Genomic DNA, 26328 nt, shown 5'->3' with positions numbered 1-26328 from the left:
ATTACAGATATAACCATAAATACAGAGATGCAACAAAAATAACACTTCCTTTGATTAATATCAAATAATGAAATATGCTTACAAATAGTATGGAAATGAGACTAGCTCGACGATCGTAGCTTATCTTTGAGAATAGATGTGGTAGCTACATGCCTTTGAACTCCGTTACAATGGGGCTCAAGGGCCTTTTTATTATTGAACAATAAGAGCAAACCCTAGACAACCAAAAACCTAGCCTGAGGAGATGTAACACCAAGATTTTGTGGGCCCCGTTGGGGTTAGTTGGACAATCAACTTCTCAGGGTCGTGACTTGGTCATATTATTTCTGTTTGATGTGCATGATACCCCATTGGAAAGATATCTCTGAGGACTATGACAGAGAAAATGATGTTATCAAAAAATCGTTGGCGGTAGATTGCCAAAAGAACGTTGTTTAGGGCCTCAAAACGGCTCTGGAAGTTTAGGACCTGAAAAACTGCTAAAAATAGTAAATTGTGCTACAATTAAGGAAACTGAAAAACTAAAAGAAACAATTGTGCGGGTCCAAGTGGAATTGGCGGGTGGTCGCCAATATCCACCTAGATCAGAGGTAGTGTGGCAGCTCACATAAATCATTGTAGCATAATGCTCCTAATTCAAGATGAGCTTGTCCAATTAATGCCCTCAAAGACAGTGCTGGTGATGATCCCCGAACTGGGTAACTTATTGGGCTCATTTTGCCTAATTGTCCTTGATCAATCCACCATTTTTCATAGATTATGCATGTTTTTTGAGTATGTTTATGTTATTTGAACGAATAAGGGTGGTCACTTTACCAAGGAGGCTAATACGTGGTTATTTCAGGTTTTTTGGACAAGTTTTGGAGCAAATCCAAGCAATTATGAGCTAGGTGACAGCCAAGCTTGAGGAAGCATGGGTGAAGATTCGTAGGGAGGTTGTCTCTTGCATTAAATGGCCCTTCCTCGAAATCTCCACCCTCAACTCGGAGCTCAACAATCCACCAAAAATAATCCTAAAGGCAGCCGAGCAGCTTTGGGAAGAGTGACTCTTTACTAGCAGTTTGAACAACCGAGTCCCTTGAATTAAGGAGGGCTGCTAGGTCCCTCGTAGTGTATAAATAGGAAGGCCTCAGCCTTCGTAGTTTACTTTTGGAACTGTTGGGTTTTGCACTATAGTGCTATCATTATCTCAACTCGTTTTTGTAGATACTGTTGTATAACTTTCTTGTGACATGATTATTTTTAGGTAATGGAAGGCCGCTTTATTTGGCATCAGCTCTGAGTTCTTTATAGGAGCCTTTAGCTCTTGGGGTTGGGCCCAACCCAAGTGCCAAGGCTTCCTTATGTACTGTTATTTGCTTTTTATGTCTTTGCAAAATAATTTCTACGTTAAGTAGATTAAAATCTTGCTGTTTATCTAGGTCACTGTTGATGATTAGAAAGATTTTTGATGTTCAGATTGAGTTGATAGGTTATTAACAGGGACAAGCTTCAGAAAAGGCCATCAAGCACCTCTGATTTCACCTCTCCCTCAGTGAGATTAGGAGCTGGGATCAAGGTGACCTTGTTGCCACCAAAAACACTATATTTGCTTCGCCATGCAACCATTAGTGTTTGATGTTTATTTGCAGAAGTTGGTTACATGTTCAGATTCTTGATTGCTTCGTTGCATAGTTAGTATACATGGTTTCATTGCAATTAAAACTTTTGTTCATTCTCATTACTGTTAGCTAGATCAAATTAGGTCAACGTAACTAGGTCTGTGATTTTACAAGTCTTCGTTGGTTCAGTTGGAAAAACAACTTGCAGAGCACTCGTACCACTTCTCTATCTGCCCATACTCCATCAATCCCATCTGCTCCATCCCCTAACTCGGATTCTTGCCTCACGTTTGCCACATTTGCTCACATAACCCTAATTTTTGTGCAACATTGCTTCACTCCTCTTTGAACAAATCCAACCATTTTCATCTCTCCTCAGCTCCATCCACCAAGTCCTGGACCTCCTCACACCCTTGTCCTACCTCCATACTCACTCCTTCACCTTTCTCTCTCCATCCATCCTCCAAAATCCCATTTCTGAGCATCCTGTAGAAAATTACAGACATCCTGTAGAAATCCCAGAACATCCTGTAGAACCCCTGTAGACTTCCTATAGAAGCTCACGAATGAGGTTTCTTGATAGCCAAACTCTGTGAAACTCTCTGTAAGGGTGTTAGGGACCCCTTAGGCCCTCTCTGAACCTTCCCGACCTCCTCCAAGAATTTCCTCTCGCCAATCCACCTCTACACAGTCAAGAACAGTTAAATCGCATGCATGATAATTTTGGAAACTTATTCAAAAATACAAAAAGATGTTTTTTCAGATGTTACTGTAGAAGTAGCTTAGACACCTGTATTTTACCTTCCTAGAAGTCAATGGCATCTCTTTCAGTAGCTTGCATCCTCTTTCTTGCATCAGTAGGGCTAGCTCGTAAAATTAGGGTTTGCTAGGGTTTACGTTTCCTTTCAGCTTTCCATTTTCTTTCTGGAAGTAGATCAACCTTCTTTGAGTTAGCTTTCGTCCATAAGTTAAAAAGCTTCTTCTCAGAGCTCATAGAAGTTGGCTTAAGCTCCTAACGGACTTGTGCCAGCTGACCAAGTGACAGTGGCGGCAAGAGCTAGTACTTGTGCATATAGCACCGTCGTTTCTAAGTTTGTTACGGACTACCGGGTTGATAAAAGTAAAGAAGGGAGTCCAAGAGTTGCAACATTATTGCTGCAATATTGGAGCCCACCAGTTGGTTATGATAAATATGCTTGACAAAAGATGGCTTATCACTCCAACTCTTCTTATGAGAATGCTTCAAGATTGAGATTCCTTGTACCATGAATACTTCCCTAGTTAAGAGGGAGTGTTGAAAATTGCAACTAGGTTTAGTCTTTATTATGATGTAATGTAATCATGACATTGTATATTCTTTATAAAGAAAGAAATTGAAAGAAAAAAAAAATATATTTTTGCATTATAGTTTTCATATTCGAGTTTGAGTCAAAATCATGTTCTTCGTGCTTTTAGGTCTTCTAGGTCTTTTAGGATAAAGAATTATATCGGTCATGTGCCATAGTCCCATTTATACTCATTGTAATGAAAGGATATTTATTTTATCAAGGAAAAGTCATGGATAAGTCTAAGACTAAGTTGGCCCAAGAGCAAGAAAAAGTCATCCTAAAGGAAGGCTATTCGACCCTTAAGAAATGTTATAAATACAATGAAGCTCAATGTCATTTGGACACACATCTCAAGCAAGTTCCATCTGCAATAACAAAGGAGAACAAGAGTATTTGGGAGGATGAAGAAGACTAATAGTAGAAATTTTGTTAAGGAAGTTTTTCTCTTGTCTCGCTAGGATTTGTGAAGTTGCCATTTGCAGGAGGACGAAATTTTGTAGCAGTTGCAGGGGGGTGAAATTGCAGTGCCGAAATTCTGTTGCAAGAGTCGAAGTTACAGTGGTAGTGAAGTAGTATCGAAGTTATGGAAGTTGTCTCAAAGAAGATGTTGTTGGGTGCTAGCTTGGGGCTTGGAGGGTTTATTGACCTTGGTCTTTGGGTCTTCGAAGTCTTTTTTGTATGCATATTCTTGAGAAGAAGAGAAGTATTTTTTTGGGTTTTCCCTTGGATGGGTTTTCCCTTGGCTTGGAGCCTATATCTTGTGCACTCTGTCTCTTTGTGAACTTCATTGTTTTGGTAATTGCTTGATGAACAGAGCTAAAGAAGTAATAAAGAACCAAATAACATGACATGTAATTATCATGATAAGGAAAATAAGTTCTAATCTACAAGCCTCCATATTTTTCCATCATGACCGTTGCAATCTACACAAACTTTTTGATATAATCTTAAAATATCCAAGGCAAAATGGTATTTGTCTATATTATGGGAAGCATAAACTCCCCACAGTTTGTTGTTGAAGTGCACTATTAGAGGGAGTGTTAAGGAAGCACGTTAGGGAGCATGTTCCCCAAAAAATTCTCCCTTCTTAAGAAATCACTGTTTTCTTGGGGAGAATTTAGAGAGTTATCAGGGAGTGTTGCTCCCTTAGTGCTCTCAGGATATTCTCGGGAGGTTAAAGAATGTTCCTTGAATGCTCTTGCATGAATGGGAGAAATTGACTTCTTTTACTTCTTGTGGGAATCAAGACAAGGTTTCAAAAGCATGGTTTGGGCATTACTAGGGTTTCTTGAGGCTTGGTGGATTAAAAAGCTCATTCATTTCATTTGATTTTATTCTTTTTTTTTTGTTGTACTCATCTTTTCTAGGGTTTTGAGTTGGTTGTTTGCTAGTTGTTGAGGAGCATATTTGTGAGAGGTTGGAGGGAAGGTTGAAGGATACCATTTGTGAGCGCTTGTAAGGGATATTGAAATTTCCCATTTTTATATTTAGCTACATTAGAGAGTTAAAGAGGTTGGCTTTAAGGCCCTGTCTTCTCTACCGTTGATATTTTCTATGTGTTGTAAACTAGTATATTTTTTATGCTGAATGCTTGAGTGTTCTCTTCTCCATCATTTTATTGTAGAAAACAAGCTATTATGAAGATTCAATTAGCATTATGGATATGTCAACGTGGAATATTATTTTGATTACATTTTGTACTATGATAATGGTGTTGGGATTTCAAAATATCGGTGATGATGGGGAAGAACTAAAAGTAGGTAGCAAATAACATGCAAGTAGGAAGAAATTGAAGTGGATGATGACAATGAAAATGACAGTGGTAATGGACCAAAATGCAAAGAGAGTTCAACACACTGGAACCACAGAATTTATATGCTCCCATTGTCATACAACTTACACAAGTCCATATACCTATGTGAGAAATCATCTATGTAGGGTTATGCCATGGGATGAAGGCAACACTATAGGAGTCAAAACTTGTGAGCACCTGGAAATCAAAGATAGACATTAAAGGAAATTTTAGCCTAAAATTGACCTCCTAAGGAAAAATAATAAAATAATAGTTAATATAATAAAATAAGAGTAATGAATTTTGGAGGGGCAAAAAAAGGAACTGTTTTTTTTTAATTGTATTTTTAGCCTATCTCCTTAAAGGTTTACCCAAATTTGAAGTGTAAACACTCGTTGGATGCATATTTAAACTCCACATCCAACGAGTACTAATTATGCATACTTTTGAGAAGATCCACATTAAAAAAAATGGAGGATACATTAAAACTTATAAGGAGATAAGCCAAAAATACAATTAAAAAAATAGTTTTTTTCTTTGTCCTCCAAAATATTTACAAGTACCTCTTTTTAAATTTAAAAGATTTTGATTGTTTACATATTATGACATGAAAATTACATAAAAATTTCATGGGCACTTTTAGGCTGAAATTTCCTCTAATGAGAAAATAAGGAGACTGCGCAAGACAAATCGAAAAAACCAAAAGTTGAAAATGTGTGTGAAACTTTAGGCTTACAAAGAATGTTTGGTGGTCAATCCCCATCTCCTTGTGCTAATAGATTCTTTCTTGTGCATTCAAGGTATCAAACAATATCAAATTTCCTTAACCAAGGTTGTAGGGATGACACAAATGCAAAAGTTTTTGGTTTCTCTATACATTAGGTGTACCATTAAATGTTCTTCATTGAACCTATTGGGATGAGAAGATACAAGACAAGGATACATCCACATTTGATAGAAATAAATTTTAGGAGATGGAGGATACGGTGTTTGATGGGGAATTTTCGCAATAGGTTATGCATGTTTTGGAGTTCATCAAGCTCGTTTATAGTATGATTCAGGTTGCAAATATAGCTCAACCAGTGGTTGGGGAGTATGGTGAGGTGTATGAGCATATGGACAACATGCTAAGCCAAATGAAAGATTTTTTTGATTTGAGAGATGTAATTATGTATGATCATATCCATACACATGTAGTCAAAATGTGGAATAATCAAAATGTTTCATTCCATGCTCTAATATATGCCCTCACACCCAAATATTATTGTCCAATTTGGTTGGCCTAACCAACATCTATGTGTGGCCTTAGGGGAAAACCACACATAGATCTAGAGGTACAAAATGGGTATATAGTTGCACTAGACAGGTTGGTCCCTAATCGAGAGGAGTGTGGTCAAGCATGAAGCCAATTGAGCAAATACATTATTGAACATGGATTTTCTACTAACAATGAGGTTGTTAACACTTCTTCTGCATAAAGGTGTTGGAGCAACTATAACTTCATCCACAACGTGAAGAGAAACAAACTGAGTGCAACTCGGGTCAAAAGTTTGGTTTATGTGCACTACAACATGAGGTTGTTGTCCCATTATTAGGATCCATCTTTACTCTGGATCTACCAAGCATCGAGAGGGATCAAATATTTTTTCACTCTATGCTAGTTTGCATATCAGGATATTTAATCCCTCTCAGAGTTTAGTAGATCCAGAGGAAAGGTGGATCTATGCTGGTTTAATTTCCCCCTTTAAATAGGCTACATTCAATGTGAATACTATGGGTCAATACCATTGATTCTCAATACCATGGGTCAATACCATGTGCCATATTTATTTTTATTAATATTAATATTATGGTTAGTTATGTTTTTTTGCATGGTATTAATAATAATTTGGCCCATGGTATTAAAATGGTATTTGGCCCATAGGTTTCACCTAAATAAAACCTCTCTTTTGAGTCTTCGTAAATAGAAAGAGGTTTATAGACTAAATATAAAAAGAGGTTTTATTTATTTACCATACGTCTAGTTTATTTATATTTATATTTATTTACCATACCTCCACTTTATTTATATTTTTATTTATTTACCATACCTATTTTTTGAGTGTTCATAAACCTCTTTATATTTTAAATATATGTTGTGTTTATATATAATAATAATTAGATTGATTTCGAAATAGGGCCAACATTAAATTAAAAATGTTAAATGTTAAACGTTAAATGTTAAATGTTTACGTTTACATGTTTATGTGAGATCTACCCCCATACTAAGCTGTAGAACGCCTCTCGGCGCAATGAGGTAGCAAAGAATGGTAGAACATGTGTGAAGTGGGACAAGAATTCAAGGGTGGTGAATTTGGAGGATGGAAGTCACGGTTTTAGAGTGCGTTGATGTTGAACTTGTGATCATGATGGTGATCATGTTCATGGAGTAAATATGCCACCCACATCCACTAGCCAACTTCTAAGTGCAGGAGCTTTGTGATTAGCTTTACAACATACAATGTTATGTGGAGACTATGTAATTGTTTGTCGTGTTCCATGATTAACTCCCCCTATTCTTGCTCATCTTCCTCATACATCAAAAGAAAAATAAGTAGAAGTTTAGGAGGAAGGTTTAGTATGTACTAGATCTCCTTTTTTTCCTATTTAGAAATGACCTCTAAAACTTAGTACTTAATCTTTATTATGGCCTATTTTATAAACATCATATGACTATTTAAATTTGAACTTTAAAGTTTAAACCTTTGAATTATTGAGTGAATTTTAAAGCTTTTTCATAATGAATATGATACTCTGTTTCGTGCTAATGAATATGATAATGTTATCTACAACAATTTGTTGTTGACATTTTATAGGTTAAAATTTAAAAGTTGTAGTTGTGGTTAATAATAATATTATAAGTCATAACTAGTAGAAGGTTCATTTTGTATATATATTTAATGATTGATTTTTTCATGATCTTGATTTTGTATGTATATTTAATCGTTGATGTTTTCATGATCATCATTAATTTAGTAATCAAATTTATGTTTTTCTATGGTTAATTTGATATTTTGTATTTCTTTTTCTAATATATATGGTTTAAAATATATTAAAATATGTATTAAAAAAAAACATTTTTGAAACACCATGCTCACATAATTTTTATTTTTTTAAGGAAATTGCACTTCCTAATCCCGCAGCTCACTCTCTGTAATATCCCAAACACCACAATTTCTAACAAATCTGATACAATCTAGATGTTCTAAAAAAATTTGCAGTAAAAACGCCAAACACAAAACAGATATGAAAATGCAACCTTTATTTATATTAATAATTGAAGAAATAGTACATGTCATACAATAAATTTCAATCCCTTGCAATGGCACGTAAGACTGTTTATCAAAGACAAGACAAATGCATTGGAGCACACTCCCACCGGGTTTTCGTCCCTGGGATCAAATTGGAACTGGCCACACCAAGTTCTCAAGAAAAACATAGCAAGATAGATAAACCCGAATGATCCAAATGCTTAACTTCTATCCCCTTTTATAGGCTTGATGGACTGTCCAAAGCCCCTATTTTATTATTTTCCCTCAAAAACCGAAGGCAAATACCATGGGCTGACACCATGAGAAAATACCATTGTAAATACCATGAACAGATTCTGTCCATTTTGACCAGATCAAGAAAGGGAATATTACAAATCCTCCTACCCAAAGATTGCTTGCCCTCAAGTAATTCACTGCTATCCACAACAAAAGTATTGATACCAGTATCCCATACAACCCGGTGTGCTATTCCGTACCTCCATGCTACATGATCTTGAATGGATCCTTTGATACCTGAATCCCAACCGATCCTCGAACCACTCTTACTCTTTCCCTTGATAGATTCATCTGGATCCCAAACAATCCTCTGGCCAATCCTAGCCCCATTGCATTCTCCTGGATCCCAATGCCACCCAAGTCCTCGAACCTGTGGGTTATGGTACCATCTCAGCCCTCCATCACTGCCCGTGCCAGAGGGCCCAAGCTGCAATATGCCCTTGGCTGTGAGTGTACTCCTAGGAATCAACCCATCAATAGATTACCAACTCATAATTTCTCGCCAATCCATGCCTTGAGAAAGTTAAATACATGCAAATTTACTATATTAATGCTCCTCGACGTTCAACTCATGCTGCTCCACTCAATCACCCAACATGATGCATTTGGAAAACTCCGCATATCATATTATAGTTACACTAATAGATATTATTTTGGTAGTGCTCTGCATATCCAGAATTAACTAGTTAATAGATATTATTTTCGTAGTGCTCTGTATATCCAGAATTAACTTTTTTCACATTAAAAAATTGGAAGAGATAGAACCTCAATAACAAGCTGGAATCGATTTCGTGTTCCCTCTCTCACCAACGCATATCTTGCCGTTGTCAAACTGGAATCAATTTCATGTTCCATCTTTCAACACGGGACCCTACTATTGTCATTCTTTAGAAATGGCTCTCTTTTTTAATGTGTTAGCAGGCTGCGATCAGGATTACTGAGATACGATACTTGGTGCTCTAGTTTGCAGTTTCTTGTTTGTTTTCCAAATCCTTTGATTGATAACCCAATACCAACATGTTGTTCAGATTAAAGTATCGTTGTGTTTTACATTATATTTTTATGACACTTATTTTAAAAAAATTCAAATTTTATATAGCTTCCTAACTTATTGAAACACTGATACTGCGGCTAAGATCGAACATGGTCTACTTTCATATAAGAGACTGAGGATTTTGTTTCTCATGAAATATTAGTTCCTAATACCTATGCATCTTCTGCCGTTTTAATCGAGTACTTCAGTAACTTGCATGAAATAATTATTGATTGATTCTTGTAAATCCTATTGCTCAATTTAGATTCAAGATGGAATTGCTATTATTTCGTACGAAAAATATGTTTCTAACACCTATGCATCTTCTGTCTTTTTAATGGGCTAGTTGAATAACGTTAAAATGATTATTGATTGTTTTAGATCTATTGCTGTGAAACCAGATTCTATTTCAAATAAATTTCCAACTTGTAGTTGTTATTATTTGCTGCAGACGCAGGTAATGCTGGACCAGATTGAGGAACTTCGCCAAAGGGTATGAATGTTTATAAAATAACATGTGTGCAGAGAGTTTAGTTTTAATTTATGTTATTTCTCATTAAGATCATGAAAGATTGAAAGGAGGGGTGGTGTTTAAAGAAATTATTGTTGGGATTTCATAAATCTCAAAGGACCAATTTATTTAGGGTTTTTCTGTTTTTAAATAGGTTATATTTCACATGAATGTCATGAGAAAAACTATGGGTTGTCATAAACCTAAAACTCGAAAACCACTGGTAACTTGGCGAAGTCAAGTTTACATGAACCACCCTAACAATCTCCCCCCTTAAACTTGACTCTTAGAGATTAACCTGGTCTCAATCATTCATCAACCATCTCACCTGAGATCTAACATTCGCCTCTAAGCTAGGATATCAGTACCCCTGTCACCGTGGTACCTATCTAAGTGGTTCATTCCACAACTTGATGACTCCATGCATCATTGCACTACATGTATGCCTGATCAAAGTCTTTAGGTGTTACAAACAATCCATACTCCTACGCAACATGTATGTCTAAACAACAGGTCTTACAACTTTCTAGGGAAATACATTTTGCTTAGACCAAAACCCTTAGGGTGTTCACACACCACTGCGGCTCTCATCACATGCTAGCTGCTTCCCTCAACTTCAAACCATTGACTTCACCTCCATGTTAACCTCCATACGACCATTCTTTTGCTGCATCTCTAGGTTTGCTGATCCATACCTTAACTTAGTCTTTCTCACTATTTGACTCCTTTCTCTTTATATCTCCAACCCATGTTATTCATTGGATTTTCTCTACACTTGTTTTGGCTACCATGCTCTCATATTAGTCGTTAGGATCATGAAACATCAAGAGAAGTGCTGGTATCTAAAGACATCGTTGTTGAGATCCCACAAGACCAATTTACCTGGAGCCTTTCCATCTTTAAATAGCCTATATTCCACAAGAATAACATGGGCAAAACCATAAATTTTCATAAACCTGGAGCCCAAAAAATTAAAAACTCTTAATAACTTAACCAAATCAAATTTACATGAACTACCTAACATTTACTTCCCAAAATAAAATACTATTTGTTGCTAAAACAAGGCCGTTGGTTAAAACAAGTTGCAAGTTCTGATCGTGAAATACATATACCTACACATATCTGAAAGTGTATCAACTGTCTGATAAGTGCTTAAGATGGCTGAATTTCTGGTCATTTCAGAATTTTAGGGCCTCAAAAGGACGTAGCTCTCTGTAATGTCGGAGAAATTGAACCACTGGCTTAAGCATAAAACATTATGATTGTTAGAAGTTAGAACACTCACCATTTACTTCTCACTTTTACAAAAGGGATTTCTTTTGATGTATAGTACATTACAACATCTTGATTGTTTGGAATGGGCTTTATGGAGGGGCAGTTGAAAACAGATCGTGAGTGTAAATTATAATTTGTGTGTCTTTATAACAGTATTACTCTAAATAGAGCATACAAAACCTATATTAATACATTCATAAAAGGTATATTGCAAAATAGCATACAAAACCTATAGTCACTGACATAATTATAAGACAAGTCTAATTTCTTTAGACACCAATGAGAAAGGGACCAAAATTCTTATACATTAAACCTTAATGTATTTAAAATATGCGTAAATTAAAATGAGTTTATTTGGTACAAGTTGGGAGTTATATTATTTTCTTTTGATTTTTAATAATGTAATAATTAATTAAAATTAAGCTATTATTGTATTAAGCTATATTATATATTTGAAAATAAAATTAATTAAAATTAAGATATTATTGTGTTAAGTTATATTATATATTTGAAAATAATAAAATTTCTTATAATTTAATTGTTAGTTAGTAATGAGAATAATTATTATTATTGTTTATTGGTTAATTTGAGTTTATTTATTATCATTTTTTTTAATTATGTCGTTTAAATTAATTCACTGGTTTGTAGGGGTAGATTTCGGATCCTGTTAAATGTTTTTGCAATCTTGTCGAAAAAATGTAACTCTTAACTAATAAAAAATAGTTTTAAGTCTTTATCCAAAACTAATATATATTTTCAACCTAAATAGTGTTTACAAAAAATCAATATCCCTTGTGATTATCACTTAAACCCCGTCCAATAAACCATATACTTTACAAAAATATTTAACATTAATCTAAAGAAATATATAAAAGTTTATTGATAATGAAAGTTGATCTCTTAGATAATTTTGCACTTAAAAAATCAAAGAATCTATATCTAACACTACAAGTAGAAATGGATAGAAGATGAGAGTTTCAAACATAAAGAAAAAGATACACTATTACATAAATAATTACAAAGATATTCATATTAGCACGATCTACGAAGTAGGAATGTTGAATTCACTATAAGGGCTCAACTTCTATAAAAACCACTTGTGTTGTGATCTTCATGCCTGGATGAATGAGGTGATGCCTCATGTAAGTTCAAAGTTCTAGCATTATATACCCAAAAAGATCGAATTGACCATGAGTTCAAATCGAGTTCGACAAATAGAAAGTAAATAGTGAATCATGTTTTGTTTCAACATATATGGTTTGAACTTTGTTATCTATCAAAATTAGCTATGGAAGCCCCCTTTAGATGATATTTTATCTGAACAAATTGCAAATATATTCCATTAGTATATGGATGTTGGAAACATCCAAAATCATTGTGTTGTGAAATCGCATTTATCTTGTCCCTCATCCCATTTAAGTTTGGAAAGCTTGCTTTCCGAATTATTTAAAGAATAGCTAAATCAAGCAATTTTAAGGGTTTAGCTCAAACAATTACATTGTTGGTATACATGCTACATATGGGAAATTAATAGCCAAAAATTACAAAAGACAAATGAAACATAAATACTCAAGAAATTCTCAAGGCAAGGATACCTAATTTTTTCCTCAAGAAATTCGTGAAGTGCAAATTTGTGGAATTCTTGGCTTGCATTTTCATAATGTGAAAAGTGAAACATTTTGAAACACCTGAATTGATAAGAAGAGGAACAGTGATATGTTTTTGAAATACCTATTGTTGTCACAAACCCATCAATCTCCACCTTGACAACAACTTACCTAATACCCTGCCCAAACCCATTTCATCTCCTTTTCTGCAAGCCAAGAGAAGCCAAAATCCATTGCAACTTCCTTTAATGCTATTGGTTTTCTGAGACAGTTTGCACAATTTTCTTGGCTATGAACCTTCTTAAGATTTACTCCGCATTCATCAATAACTTTTCTTACAAAACGGTATTTAATATCATTGTGCCTAGTCTTGGTATTTAATATCCATGTATATGCCATCCATATATATTGTAAAATGTTTTTTTTAACATCTAACTACTCCAACTCAAGGATAAATAAAACAACTAGTGCTAATACAACTTGTTGTAGCGGCTACAACCACCCTCCAAAATTTTGGCTCGCATGCAAATTTTAGAACCTACCTTGTATCCTGCGACCAATTATCATTGGTCTCTTGTTGGTAAGCTAATGATTTCAAGCTCACCTCTTTGATCTTAAGAGTTGTCTGTGTTCTCATCTTCATGCAGCGTGTATCATATTTGGGCATAGGAGTTGTTGTTTGTCATGTAGAGGGAATGTTGTCTTGCTTCAAGTGAATTATGTGCATCTGAGTGATTGTCATCACATAGACATGTTTCACACTCACCTCACGCACTCGCATCACGAAGGTTGTTGCGCCAAGAAAAGTGTGTCTTATGTATTCTGGATGGTCTACAGTGTGTCACTAAGTGTCTGTGTGCGATCACAGTCGAGTCCTATCAATGTTTGCATATGTTTCATTGATCTCACACTTAGCCATTTTCCCAAGCAACCTAACCTCATCCAGCTTCCTGGAACTGTGCGCTTTGCTTCTGCAACCATCAAGCTTCCTCCCTTGTCTGTTGAAACCTTGTTGTGCGCATAGACATCAACCTCCCTTGCTTGCTGAAACCTCGCAGCCCACAGAGGCCCCAACCTGCACTGCACTCAGAAACTGCGCAGAGGTGTCCTTCGAGGACCCCTGTCCCGCAAAAGTACCTTGAGCCTCAAAACTGCGCAGTGTGTCCAAGTTGTCTCGTTTGTCTTGCATGTAGAAACTGCGTAGATGGGCATCCCATGGTCCCATTCCAACAACAGTCACTATCAACTGAAATCACGCAGATCTACCTATCAGTGACTACAGGAAAAGGTGGCATGTTGAAATCGCTTCCAAGGAGTTGAGGAGAAGGACCAAGGAACCGGGTAATGGAAAAGATCAGGACCGCATGTGAACTCCTCTAGATGCATGATCATCTTGAGGGTAAATATGGTAAGTAAAGAACATCTTTCAATGTACACCTCTTAGTTGAGTTTGCAGGACTGCTTCTCTTTGTCATATCATCCTGTCCTTAGTAACATGCATGTGTGCAAACGCGAAAAGTCATCTCATGTGTTTATTCTACATGTCTCGCTTCTTTTCATTTGTTTGACCAACTATCGTCTTCCGCATGTTGATTGATATGTCATGCTTGTGACCACATCTTGGTGATGTTGAAGGTTGTCTTTGAGTTGTGTTCGCCATGTACACATCTATCCCACTCACTCATAATGTTGTATGCACTATAGTGCAGGCGTCGTCACAGTCATTCAACGATCTTTCACAAGCGCTGCGCTTGTCGCTCGCACCGTGGTCAGTGATGTTCAGCATATGATATTTTGATGGTTTGAGGAGTCTTGTCGTCAAGTTATGTTGAGTGTGTGTTTGCAATGTTCGCGTATGCACAAATTCACTCGCTTACACACTTGGTCATTTTATTGAACTTCTGACGACCAGATCACCCTTTAACAACCGGACCTCCACCTTGTAATTGACCCGACTGATTTTCACCCAGAACAACGCATAAGTGTCCAACAAGCCATTTCAATCTACACTGACTGCAAGTTGATCATACAACTCTGATGCTGGTCAACTGGAGAGTTTGACCTGGCAGTCACCCTGGGACTCACTCCGCTCAAAGATTGCGCAGAAGTTGTAGACCTTGTCTGCTCTGTTGACTGAGAAAACTGTGCAGATAGGCCGGATAGAGACCGAATGTCTGTCCCTCTCTCCCCTCCAAGACTGCGCAGTTTTTTCAACCAGTCACTAGTAAGCCGATCGGTTGCCCACTCAGAAAACTACGTAGATTTTTGGGCAACCCCCTGAGCAATCCAACACCCTGCTCTGTTCAGAAACTACGCAAAGGTGGTCAGCAGGTCAGCGTCCTAGAAATTGTGCAATTTTTATCTCCAGCAAACCCTGCAGCGCATTGCCAGGTCCTTCCAGGAACTGTGCAGTTTTTGCTGCCAAGCCTCTTGAAGCCCGCAGACTGCTCCCTCCAGGAATTGCCCATTTTTTGTTGCCAAAACCCTTTGCTGCACAGACTGCTTCACCCTAGAAATTACGCAAATCTACCCTGCAGCCGAGCCGGATCTCGTGGACAGTCATTGCTGATCCGAATTGTCCATCTCAGTGTCCCGGTGACCTTTGCGCAATTTTCACCAGTGGTGCCCGGAGCCCACATGCCAGCTTGAAGCTCACCTTGCACAGTTTCGCAGCCTTGTCCTCTCTCTCGGTCACCTGTATACAAAGCGAACGATCATGCATCATGGTAGACTAGGAGGTTTATGGATTTGATGTCGTCTCATCATGAGTGATTGCAAATACAAGTACATGAACAAACATGATGCGTCGACGAATGGGATGAATAAGGAGAGTACATGCAAAGGGATGTGTTCGTGAATGGACGAATGGACGAAACATGCGAAGAGATAGTTTCGCGAACGGATGAAACATGCGAAGAGACAGTTTCGCGAATGGACGAAACATGTGAAGAGACAGTTTCGCAAATGGATGAAACATGCAAAGAGACAGTTTTGTAAACGGGCGAATGACGAAACATGTGAGGACATATTTTCGTGAACAGACAAAAATGTCCAGCATGTCAAAGTACAAACAAAGGAGAAATGTGCACATGAAACATCATGCGAACCCAATGACTATCGAGGACTCCGCACTCCTTGCCATGCGGAGGCGAAGTTGCGATACACCAAGAAGATATCAATCACTCAACAACACTGTAGCTTGACATGCACACCAGCAGCAACATGAACATACCAGCACTATCATGTCGAGTCATGTGAGTCGTGACGGCCACATCACTATTGTGGGCATACTGTTGTCAATCAATGTAATGTAATGTTGAAGTCAAAGAGACCCACTTGTAATCTGAAGAGTCATGTAATCTGAAAAGTCATGGAAGTCAAACAATCACGAGGGAAGTCAAACAGTCATAAGGGCCAGTTTCACCCTTGGTTATAAATACCCCCTCATTTGTACATGCAAAGGAATTTTCACCTTGGCTCCTCCCACATAGCCTTGAATGTCTGTAATCTTTTCTTTGAGGAGCGAGTAGTGGCTCCAATGCCCCGCCCACAGGGTTAGTGATGTATGGTGTATTGATGTGTCTTGGAACCTTCGCTTAATTCAGAAGCCTGCTCACAGGTCAACACGTTTTCTCACTTGTTGTAACTGTTTGTAAGAATTAATGTTGAACACTACATGTTGCTTTAACCTCTGGTAAACAATTGAACTCATTCAGTTGTTCTAATACATATATTTATGAAAATTTGTTGTATAAGTTGTTAACGTTGTCCTGCCCGTGTTGGTTACCTCCCGGTCATCAAATAGAACCTTTTACAAAACCTACTATAATGACCGTCGCACTTGTGCGGACTGCCCACTGGGTGTTGTGCGTGCTATCTTCCTTTGTGTGTTGTGACTAAAGCATCTTTGTGGATTACTCTTCTGGAAGCTGTGCATGTCTTGTTGTGTTGTGTGTCTCCGACAGAGTTGGGAATTCCTCCCATCCTACTTGATACTCACTCCCACCCTCTCTCTCTGTTGTGAGAGAACCTTGACACAAGTAACACCAACACTCACCAGGCACGCGAACCTCGCTGTTCGAAAACAAAGCGGACCATTCTCACGTGCTGACAAGCAAGAGCTAAGGCATATCTTTAAGATAATGGCAATCGGGCAATCATACTGGATGGTACTCCTACACCAAACGGTGTGAGGTCTAGTTGGGACTTCATACCAGGGAGATCCCCTGATGTTGGCAGGGATAACACCGTCAACATTTTGGCGCTAGTTTGAGGGCCAGATGACAAGCTAAGCCCTTACATCCTGTTTTGAATCTTCACATATCCATCATGGACACAGTTAGACTCATCCCTCCGCGATGTTTCTCTTATGCCGAACGTCTTGACATCATGAGGGATTTTTTTGATCTCTTGTCGTAATTCACGTATGATGGTGAAGGCGAAGTGGCCTGGCCTGAGTACTTACAAGACTTCTATGCATTTATTGATGATGGATGAGGAGGCTAACTTGTTGCTTTCACGCACACTTCGCGAATCCACACAATGATGGTGCCACAACTTGCCTCACAGTTGCATGCACTCAATTCAGCAGTTTTATGATCTAATTGAATCTACTTTCCATCATTTTGATCCAGAACCTCTTGACAAAAAATTGTTAAAACAACGAAAGATTCCGCAAGAATCACCTATGGATTTTTGGCAACACTTCTGTGTGTTGTAGTTTGAAGCTACAGAAAGGCAGATGAAGTTTCAATATCTTTTGGACAGATTCGAATATTGTCTTAACAAAACTGTCAATCCCAAGATGAAGTTGAAGTCCAAACCTCGCTCAGTATACTTCGGTGATGGAGTTGCGCAATCACAAGTGGACACAGTCGTTGTCACAAGTGACTCTCCACCTTCCACTCATCAAATAGCTCCACCACCGCAGAGTGATGTGGGAGAACATGCGCACACGTATGTTCAACTGCCACATCCTCCCACCCTCACTACTCTCAATATCTGTGCAGATTTGGTTGGGAAGCCCATGGGTTGTCATACACACTTGTTACCTTAGCCTCCGTCTTCGTGTTCTCCTGAACCTCCGGATTGCACTACCTTGCGTTCTTCCGTTCTGGGCTCTACACTTGTTGTGAATGAGGATCAAGCCTCGACGGAGTTGGTGTTGCACAACCAACCTACTCTATCATTCATGATGAGTATGACTGGGAATTTGAGCATGAACCCACAGTGAAGGATGACCTCCTTCTGTCTGCGCCCTCCTCCGATTTTTCTTGACATCATTGGTGATTATGTTATCTCTTATTGTCCTTGTGTTAATCTATCCAAAGATGCATCTACTTTTGATCATTTGCAAAACACACCGAATGTCAGTACATCATTTGACAGCGGAAAGTACAAATTCTTCATTAAAAATCCACTTGATCTTAAATTTTCTTTTTTCGGAAACGCAGAGGGTGAACATTATTGCTTCTCATCTAGCCCTCTGTATGATTCATCAAATCATGAGGATGCCCACAAACATCTTGGATTTTCTGAGGATGGTTGTCGTCATCTCTGTACTTCTTCATCTAATCACGATGTTGATTCACTCGTTGTTAATTTGTCTAAGGCACTGGTCTCTGATGATTTATCTATTGACGAAGTGGAAACTCCCTAGGCTGTTGAGGCACTTCAGCCTGAGCTGATGGTTATGTTAGGCCCTCACTGTCCTGAGGTTAGTTCCACTTCTGATCAGAAAATTTGCGAAACATCCGAGGCTTCTCATCACTCATCTGTATGCACTGAAGATCAATCCAACACACAAATTTCGCTTCCTCCACCGGAATCACATGATCCCATTGCTTGCGCACTGGAGGAATCATTCACAACAAGCACACTTGAAAGGCATACGTTGTCTATTTTGATCATATTTTCTTGTGTGCTACTGTCAAGAAGGTGCATATGTTTATCATCTATACGCAATGTGTCACAACACCATGTTAAGTTTGTAGAATGTCTGTCTTGTGCATTCACTCTTTTCTTTTCTGTGGATGTTTTAGAACTCGGAGTGTGTTGGTGTTCATTGTTATATATTTTGTGTGTGCTGGTTCGCTTGACTGTGCTTCTCGCGAACTATGCCTTCACCAACATGGGCTAGCCAATACGTCGGTGGCTGCATTAGAAATACTTCACATGAATAGGCCCATGCACTGTGTAGTGTAGGAGTAGGAGTAGCCTTTGCTTCTTGCTTTACTTTTCTTTTTGGTTCGCATGTTTGTTTGCTTGCTTACTTTTCTTCTCTTACTTATTTTGCTTTCGCTTTACTTCTTCTTTTTTCTTTTTTGCTTCTTTGCTTACTTGTACCCGTAGGTCAACTTCTTGTGAAACTGTGTTTGGCTCTCGAGACAAGCCGGGTGAATCTAAGAGGATTTGTACAACTATAAACATCTGGGTATCTGTTGTCCTCTCTCTTATGACGAACTTTTTGTCTTCCTTGATGGAAAATACGTTCTGTTTAGAGTGAGTCTTGGTGAAAAGACAACGCTTGCACTCTAACTAGTGCCACCTACTCTAGTCGGTTGTTTTGGGTTAACCCTTGTCAGCTTAGTCAAGTAGAGTAGGCTGAGGGGGAAAACCTTAAAAAGTATACCAGAGGTATACATAACATACTTCTCTGAAGGAACAATCTCTTTTGCTCTCAATAAATCAGTATCCATCCTCTAGCTCTAGAATAAATAAGTGCCTACGCACAGTTCTTTGAAAAATGAAAAATGAAAAAAATGAAAATGTGAAAATTCTGAAAAAATGAATAAGGCAAAAGAACAGAAAGGCTTCCTGTGTAGAGAGGTGATGCAATTAACTCCGTCGGGGTACTGACCAGGCTTGCTGGTAGCAGAGTGATCCTTGTGTTCCTGCGTGACTCTGTCGGGGTACTGTCCAGGCCTGTTGGCAGCGGAGCAACAGTAGAGATGAAACTTAGACTTAGACTGTCATATTACTTGTGCACCAATATACTCCTCATCCCCAATCGAACCAACTGGGTTGAATTGGCTTGGAATGTGTGTTGACCGATCAAGAGAATGGCAGGGACTACATCTTTCAATCAAGCTAGTGTGGAAACCACGATGATCAAAGAATTGGACAATACTTCCTAAAGGGTTAGACTCACTTTTCACGAAACAAGGTCCATACAGAGAGTTGGAGATCTACGAATGTGTTGCCAAATGTTGTAGAGGCTACAACCACCCTCTAAAATTTTGGCTCGCATGCAAATTTCGGAGCCTAACTTGGATCTTGTAATCGATTATCCTTGATATCTTGTTGGTAAGCTGATGATTTCAAGCTCCCCTCTTTGATCTTAAGAGTTGTTTGCGTTCTCATATTCATGCAACATGTGTCATATTAGGGCATAGGGGTTGTTGTTTGTCATGAAGAGGGAATGTTGTCTTGCTTCAAGGGAATTATGTGCGTATGCGTGATTGTCATCACATAGACATGTTTCACACTCACCTAATGCACTCACGTCACGAAGGTTTTTGCGTCAAGCAAAGTATGTATTATGTATTCTGGATGGTCTACGGTGTGTCACTAAGTGTCCGTGTGCGATCAATGTTTGCATATGTTTCACTGATCTCACACTTGGCCATTTTCCCAAGCAACCTAGCCTCATCCAGCTTCCCGGAACTGTGCGCTTTGCTTCTGCAACCATCAAGCTTCCTCCCTTGTCTGCTGAAACCTTGCGGTGTGCATAGACACCAACTTTCCTAGCCTACTGAAACCCCACAGCCCACAGAGGCCCCAACTTGCACTGCACTTAGAAATTGTGCAGAGGTGTCCTCCCAAGACTCCTGTCCCACAAAAGTGCCTTGAGCCTCAAAACTGCGCAGTGTGTCCAAGTTGTCTCGTTTGTCTTCCATGTAGAAACTGCACAGATGGGCCTCCCAGGGCCCCATTCAAGCAGCAGTCACTATCCGCTGAAATCACGCAAATCTACCTCTCACTGACTAAAGGAAAAGGTGGCATGTTGAAATCGCTTCCAAGGAGTTGAGGAGAAGGACCAAGGAATCTGGTAATGGAAAAGATCAGGAATGGATGTGAACTCCCCCGGAGGCATGAGCATCTTGAGGGTAAGTATGATAAGTAAAGAACATCTTCCGAAGTACGCCTCCTAGTTGAGTTTGCAGGATTGCTTGTCATTGTCATATCATCCTATCCTAAGTAACATGCATGTGTACACACACGAAAAGTCATCTCATATGTTTCTTCTACATGTCTCGCTTCTTTACACTTGTTCGACCAACTGTCATCTTCCACATGTTGATTGATACGTCATGCTTGTGACCTCATCTTGGTGATGTTGAAGGTTGTGTTTGAGTTATGTTCGCCATGTACACATCTATTGCACTCACACATAATGTTGTATGCACTGTCGTGCAAGCGTCATCGTGGTTGTTCAATGATCTATCACAAGCACCGTGCTTGTCGCTCGCACTGTCGGTCAATCATGTTGAACATATGTTGTCTTGATGGTTTGAGGCATCTTGTCGTCAAGTTATGTTGAGTGTGTGTTCGCAATGTTCACTCGCTCACACACTTAGTCATTTTGTTGAGGTTTTGACGACCGGATCACCCTCTAATAGCCGAACCTCCACCTTGCAATCGACTCGACCGACTGTCGCCCAGAACAACATAGAAGTGTCCAACAAGCCATTTCAATCTGCGCTGACTACAAGTTGATCATCCAACTCTCCTACTAATCAACCAGAGAGTTCGATCGGGAAGTCACCTCGGGACTCACTCACCTCAAAAATTGTGCAAAGGTTGCAGACCTTACCCGCTCCGCTAACTATGAAAACTATGCAGACAGGCGAATAGACACCGAATGTCCATCCCTGTCTCACCTCTAGGATTGCGTAGTTTTTCCCAGCTAGTCATCTGTAAGTCGACCGACTGCTCATCCAGAAAACTGCGTAGATTTCTGAGCAAGCCCCTGAGCAACCCAGCACCCTGCTTAGCTTAGAAAATGCGCAGAGGTGCTCAACAAGTCAGCCTCCCAACAATTGTGTAGTTTTTGTCTCCAGCAAACCCCATAGCTCGCTACCAGCTCCTTCTAGGAACTGTGCGGTTTTTGTTGCCAAGCCTCGTGAAGCCCGTAGGCTACTCCCTCCAAGAATTGCACAGTTTTTCTACCAAGGCCCTCTGTTGCACAAACTGCTTCACCCGAGAAACTGTGCAGATCTGCCCTCCAATTGAGCCAGATTTCGCGGACAGTGACCGCTGATCTGAATTGTCCATCTCAGTCTCTCGGTGCCTCTGTGCAATTTTGACCAGCAGTGCTCGGAGCTTGCATCACATCTCGAAGCTCGCCTTGCGCAGTTTCGTAGCCTTTTTCTCACTCCCGGTCACATGCATACAAAAGCGAATGATCATGGATCATGGTAGACTAGGAGGTTTATGGATTTGATGTCATCTCATCATGAGTGATTGTAGATACAAGTACATGAACAAACATAATGCGACGACTAGGATCAACAAGGAGAGTACATGCAGAGGGATGTGTTCGTGAATGGGTGAACGGACGAAACATGCGAAGAGATAGTTTCACGAACGAACAAAACATGCGAAGAGACAGTTTCGCCAACGAACAAAACATGCGAAGAGACAATTTCGCGAACGGACGAAACATGCGAAGAGACATTTTTGCGAACAGACGAATGAAGAAACATGTGAGGACATATTTTATTGAATGGGTAAACATGTCAAGCATGCCAAAGTACAAACAAGGGAGAAATGTGCACATGCAACATTAAGCGAACCCAATGACCATCGAGGACTTCGTACAACTTGCCATGCGGAGGCGAAGTTGCGATACACCAAGAAGACATCCATCACTCAGCAACATTGTAGCTCGACATGCACACCAGCAACAGCATACCAGCACTGTCATGTCGAGTCGTGTCATGAGTCATGTCAACCACATCACTATTGTGGGCCATACTGTTGTCAATCAATGTAATGTAATGTGGAAGTCCAAGAGATCCACTTGTAATCGGAAGAGTCATGTAATTTAAAAAGTCATGGAAGTCAAACAATCATGAGGGAAGTCGAACAGTCACAAGGGCCAGTTTCACCCTTGGCTATAAATACCCCCTCATTTGTACATGCAAAGGAATTTTCACCTTGGCTCCTCCCACAAAGCCTTGAGAGTTTGCAATCTTTTCTTTGAGAAGCGAGTAGTGGCTCCAACACCCCGCCCACGAGGTTAGTGATGTAATGTGTATCGATGTTTCTTAGAAATTTCACTTAATTCAGAAGCTTGCTCACAGGCCAACACGTTTTCTCACATGTGTTGTAACTGTTTGTAAGAATTAATCTTGAACACTTATAATACATGTTGCTTTAACCTGTGTTGAACAATTGAACTCATTAAGTTGTTCTAATATATATATTTATGAAAATGTGTTGTATAAGTTGTTAATGTTGTGCTGCCCGTGTTGGTTACCTCCCAGACATCAGACATAACCTTTTACGAAACCTACTATAATGACCCACACACTAGCACGGACTGCCCATTGGGTGTTGTACGTGCTATCTTCTTTTGTGTGTTGTGATTGTCGCATTCGTGTGGATTACTCTTCTGGAAGTTGTGCATGTCGGGTTGTGTTGTGTGCCTTCGATAGAGTTGAGACTTCCTCCCATCTGACTTAAGACTCACTCCCACCCTCTCTCTCTGTGGTGAGAGAACCTTGACACAAGTAACACCAGGACTCACCAGGCACGCGAACCTTGCTGTTTGAAGACAAAGTAGACCACTCTCACGTGCTGACAAGCAAGAGCTAAGGCATATCTTTAAGATAATGGCAATCGGGCCATCGTACTGGATGGGAATCCTACACCAAACAGTGTGAGGTCTAGTTGGGACTTCGTACTGGGGAGATCCCCTGATGTTGGCGGGTCCAGCACCCTCAACACAACCCAAATAGAAACAAGGTTGACAATAGATGACAACATTTCATGGAAATACCTTCCATTTGAGAATATTCTTTTGCAACAAGTGTTGCTTTGTGTCTCTCAATATTGTTGTCAATAGCCTTCTTCAATTTGTAGACCCACTTGCACCTAACAAACCTTTTGTCCTTTGGGTGTTCTACTAGGTGCCATGCTTTGCTTTTCTCCAAGGTATCCATTTCTTCTTTCTTTGTTATTTCCAATTTGGTGCTATTAGTGTCACTTCTTGCTTCCTAATAACATGAAGGCTCCCCATCATTTGTAGTCAAAGCAATATATGTAACATAATGTTCATGCCTCTTAGGAGGATTTATGTCCGACGTAGATCTCATCAATGTTAGTTGTGGTGTTTCTACATTTCTTTATACATTTTTTGTATCATTCTCTTCTTCTTTATCAAAATCTTATTCTTGCTTGTTTCAATAAATGTATGTCTCCAATTGTATTTCTTGATGTTGTGTTACCTATACTTGTTTTGCTTCAACTTCTACACTGTATGATTTTTATAAGAGTGGACTCGTCAAATACTACATCTCTAGCAATGATGTTTTTGTATAAAGTAGGATCTCAAAATCTCTATCGCTTAACTACATTATCATATAACCAATTAAAAAGTACTTCTTTGATCTTGGGTCTAATTTAGAACATTGATTTTTAGGAGTAGGAGCATAAGTTTCACAACCTAAAAATTTTAAATTTGAGTAATCGCAAGGATGACTTGTCCATGCCTCTTCAAGAATTTTACAATATGTTGCGACAAATGGTGATTAATTCACCAAATATCAAGTAGTGGTGACTACTTTTTCCCATAACTATTGTGTTGAATTTCCTTGAAATTCTATAGCTACATAGATGATTTTTGAAAACTAAACTAGTTAACTTTTCGCAAAGATACAAAATTTCCCAACAATAGATGTGCAACAAAATAAAGCACAAAGATAAAGACACAATCACACAAATTTAGCACGATAATTTTTCTATGGAATCCATCTAGGAAAACGCTCTCCTTGTTGTAGATTTTATTGAGAAAATTATGGGGAATTAAGTTTCTTTATAAGGAAATATTGTTTCATAGAAAGAAAAATTGTTCTAACTGCTTAGACTAAGCTTGAAGCACCCTGCAAATAACCTTGAATCAAGTCCTCCTTGCTTGCACAATTTTTGCACTATTTCCTAGCGCATAATAGGCTCCTACCTTTTAGGAATTTACTCCTAAATCCTAGTGAAAGCCATCAAGGAAATTTTCTCCTCTAATCTGTGTACAAGCTCCTTAATACTCTCTCCTAGTAACAAGCTCTCTCACACATACAACCTTGTGCATAAAAGTATGATCCAAGCTATGCCTTCGTCCTCCTTTTATGCAGTTTGATCAAGCTATAACTCGCAAAGACAATTTTAGAACCACAAGTTGAGTTCGACTTATTAACTAAGTCAACTCCTAGTTCTACACATCCTTGCTTCAATCAAGACTGAAGCTCATCAACTCATCTTTTTCTAAATATGAACTCGCACTTGGATAACCACATAATTGAGCCTTCATATCTGCGCATGAGCAAACTAACTCTTCCATTTCATGAGCTCGTTGACAAAAGGAAAACAAATCGAAGTCTTTCTTGACTAAGGCACAAGTCAAGAAGACCTTATTCGTTACTATTTTCAACACTCACTCTTAGTGAGGATGGTGCTTCTGGAAGAACCTCGTCCACTTGGATATGTGTCCAACACTACCGCGTTCTTCACCGCCGTAGTTTGTCCCTTTGTACAAAAAGACTTGCCCACTTTCTTCTATGGAATCTAATATGAAGACTTGTTCTTTGCAACCAAGCTTTGTGAGTCTATCACCTTAGTCATAAGTTCCATGTACCCCATGTAGTTATGTGGTTGCTTACTCTGATTGAAGGTGGGACTAGAAGATCCAACTCTCTCCTGATCTCCCTTAAACAATTCCTTTGCCCACTTGGCTCAATCTCTCCATATAGTGGGAACCACTGACTGAGTGGCTACCTCCACTCACCTTGGGTTATGCTCCTCATGATCCTGCTGGTCAACCAACCTGCCAACTAGTAGAGACTCAAACTTAGATATTGGTTGAGGCTCCATCTTGAGAGCTCTACCTTGCTCTCCCTCAATCATGACCTCTCTACTTTGAGATCTTCCTGCATTGTTGCTCAAGGCTCCACTAGTGTTAGTGTCAGTGTGTAGTAAGTACAAATTCTTCTTCCTTACACCTATTTACTTCTTACATTTAGAAGCTAAGTGATGGAGCCTTACCTCTGTTGAAGATAACATCATAACCCTTGTCCTCAAGGGTAGATACCAATGAAATATTTTTCTTTAATCCTGGAACATAGAGGACATCTATAAGATAGAGAGGATTACCTAAATCCCTCTGAAAACTGACAATACCAACACCTCTAGCTGCATATGTACCATCATCTCCTAGCATGATTTGAAACTGCATGTCCTTCTCCATCAGGTGGATGAAATACTTCTTGTTCCTAGTCATGTGGAAGGAAGCTCCTAAATCAATGCCACACATTGTTTCCTACTAAGCTTGCTATGTAAGAAATCATTGAGAAATCTTTCTCGAACTGGGTAGAAAATT

The 26328-nt window shown here is 39.0% G+C and overlaps 1 protein-coding gene across 2 annotated transcripts in view; it reads left to right on the top strand.

The window, feature by feature from the left end:
• The window catches only part of LOC149262759 (MADS-box transcription factor 6-like), a 405681-nt gene that overhangs the window by 246309 nt on the left and 133044 nt on the right, over positions 1 to 26328 (top strand). For both annotated transcript variants that reach the window (XM_089425165.1, XM_089425162.1), the window contains exon 5: positions 9793 to 9834. In XM_089425165.1, coding sequence (XP_089281291.1) covers positions 9793 to 9834 — 42 coding nt within the window. The remainder of the gene's footprint in view (positions 1 to 9792; positions 9835 to 26328) is intronic.

This window comes from Pinus tabuliformis, chromosome 6, assembly GCF_031772625.1.
Source record: "Pinus tabuliformis cultivar Carrire ecotype Pingquan chromosome 6, CPIR1, whole genome shotgun sequence".
Lineage (NCBI taxonomy): Eukaryota > Viridiplantae > Streptophyta > Pinopsida > Pinales > Pinaceae > Pinus > Pinus tabuliformis.
Note: the sequence above shows the minus strand (reverse complement) of the source record. Positions and strands in the feature narration are given on the sequence as shown.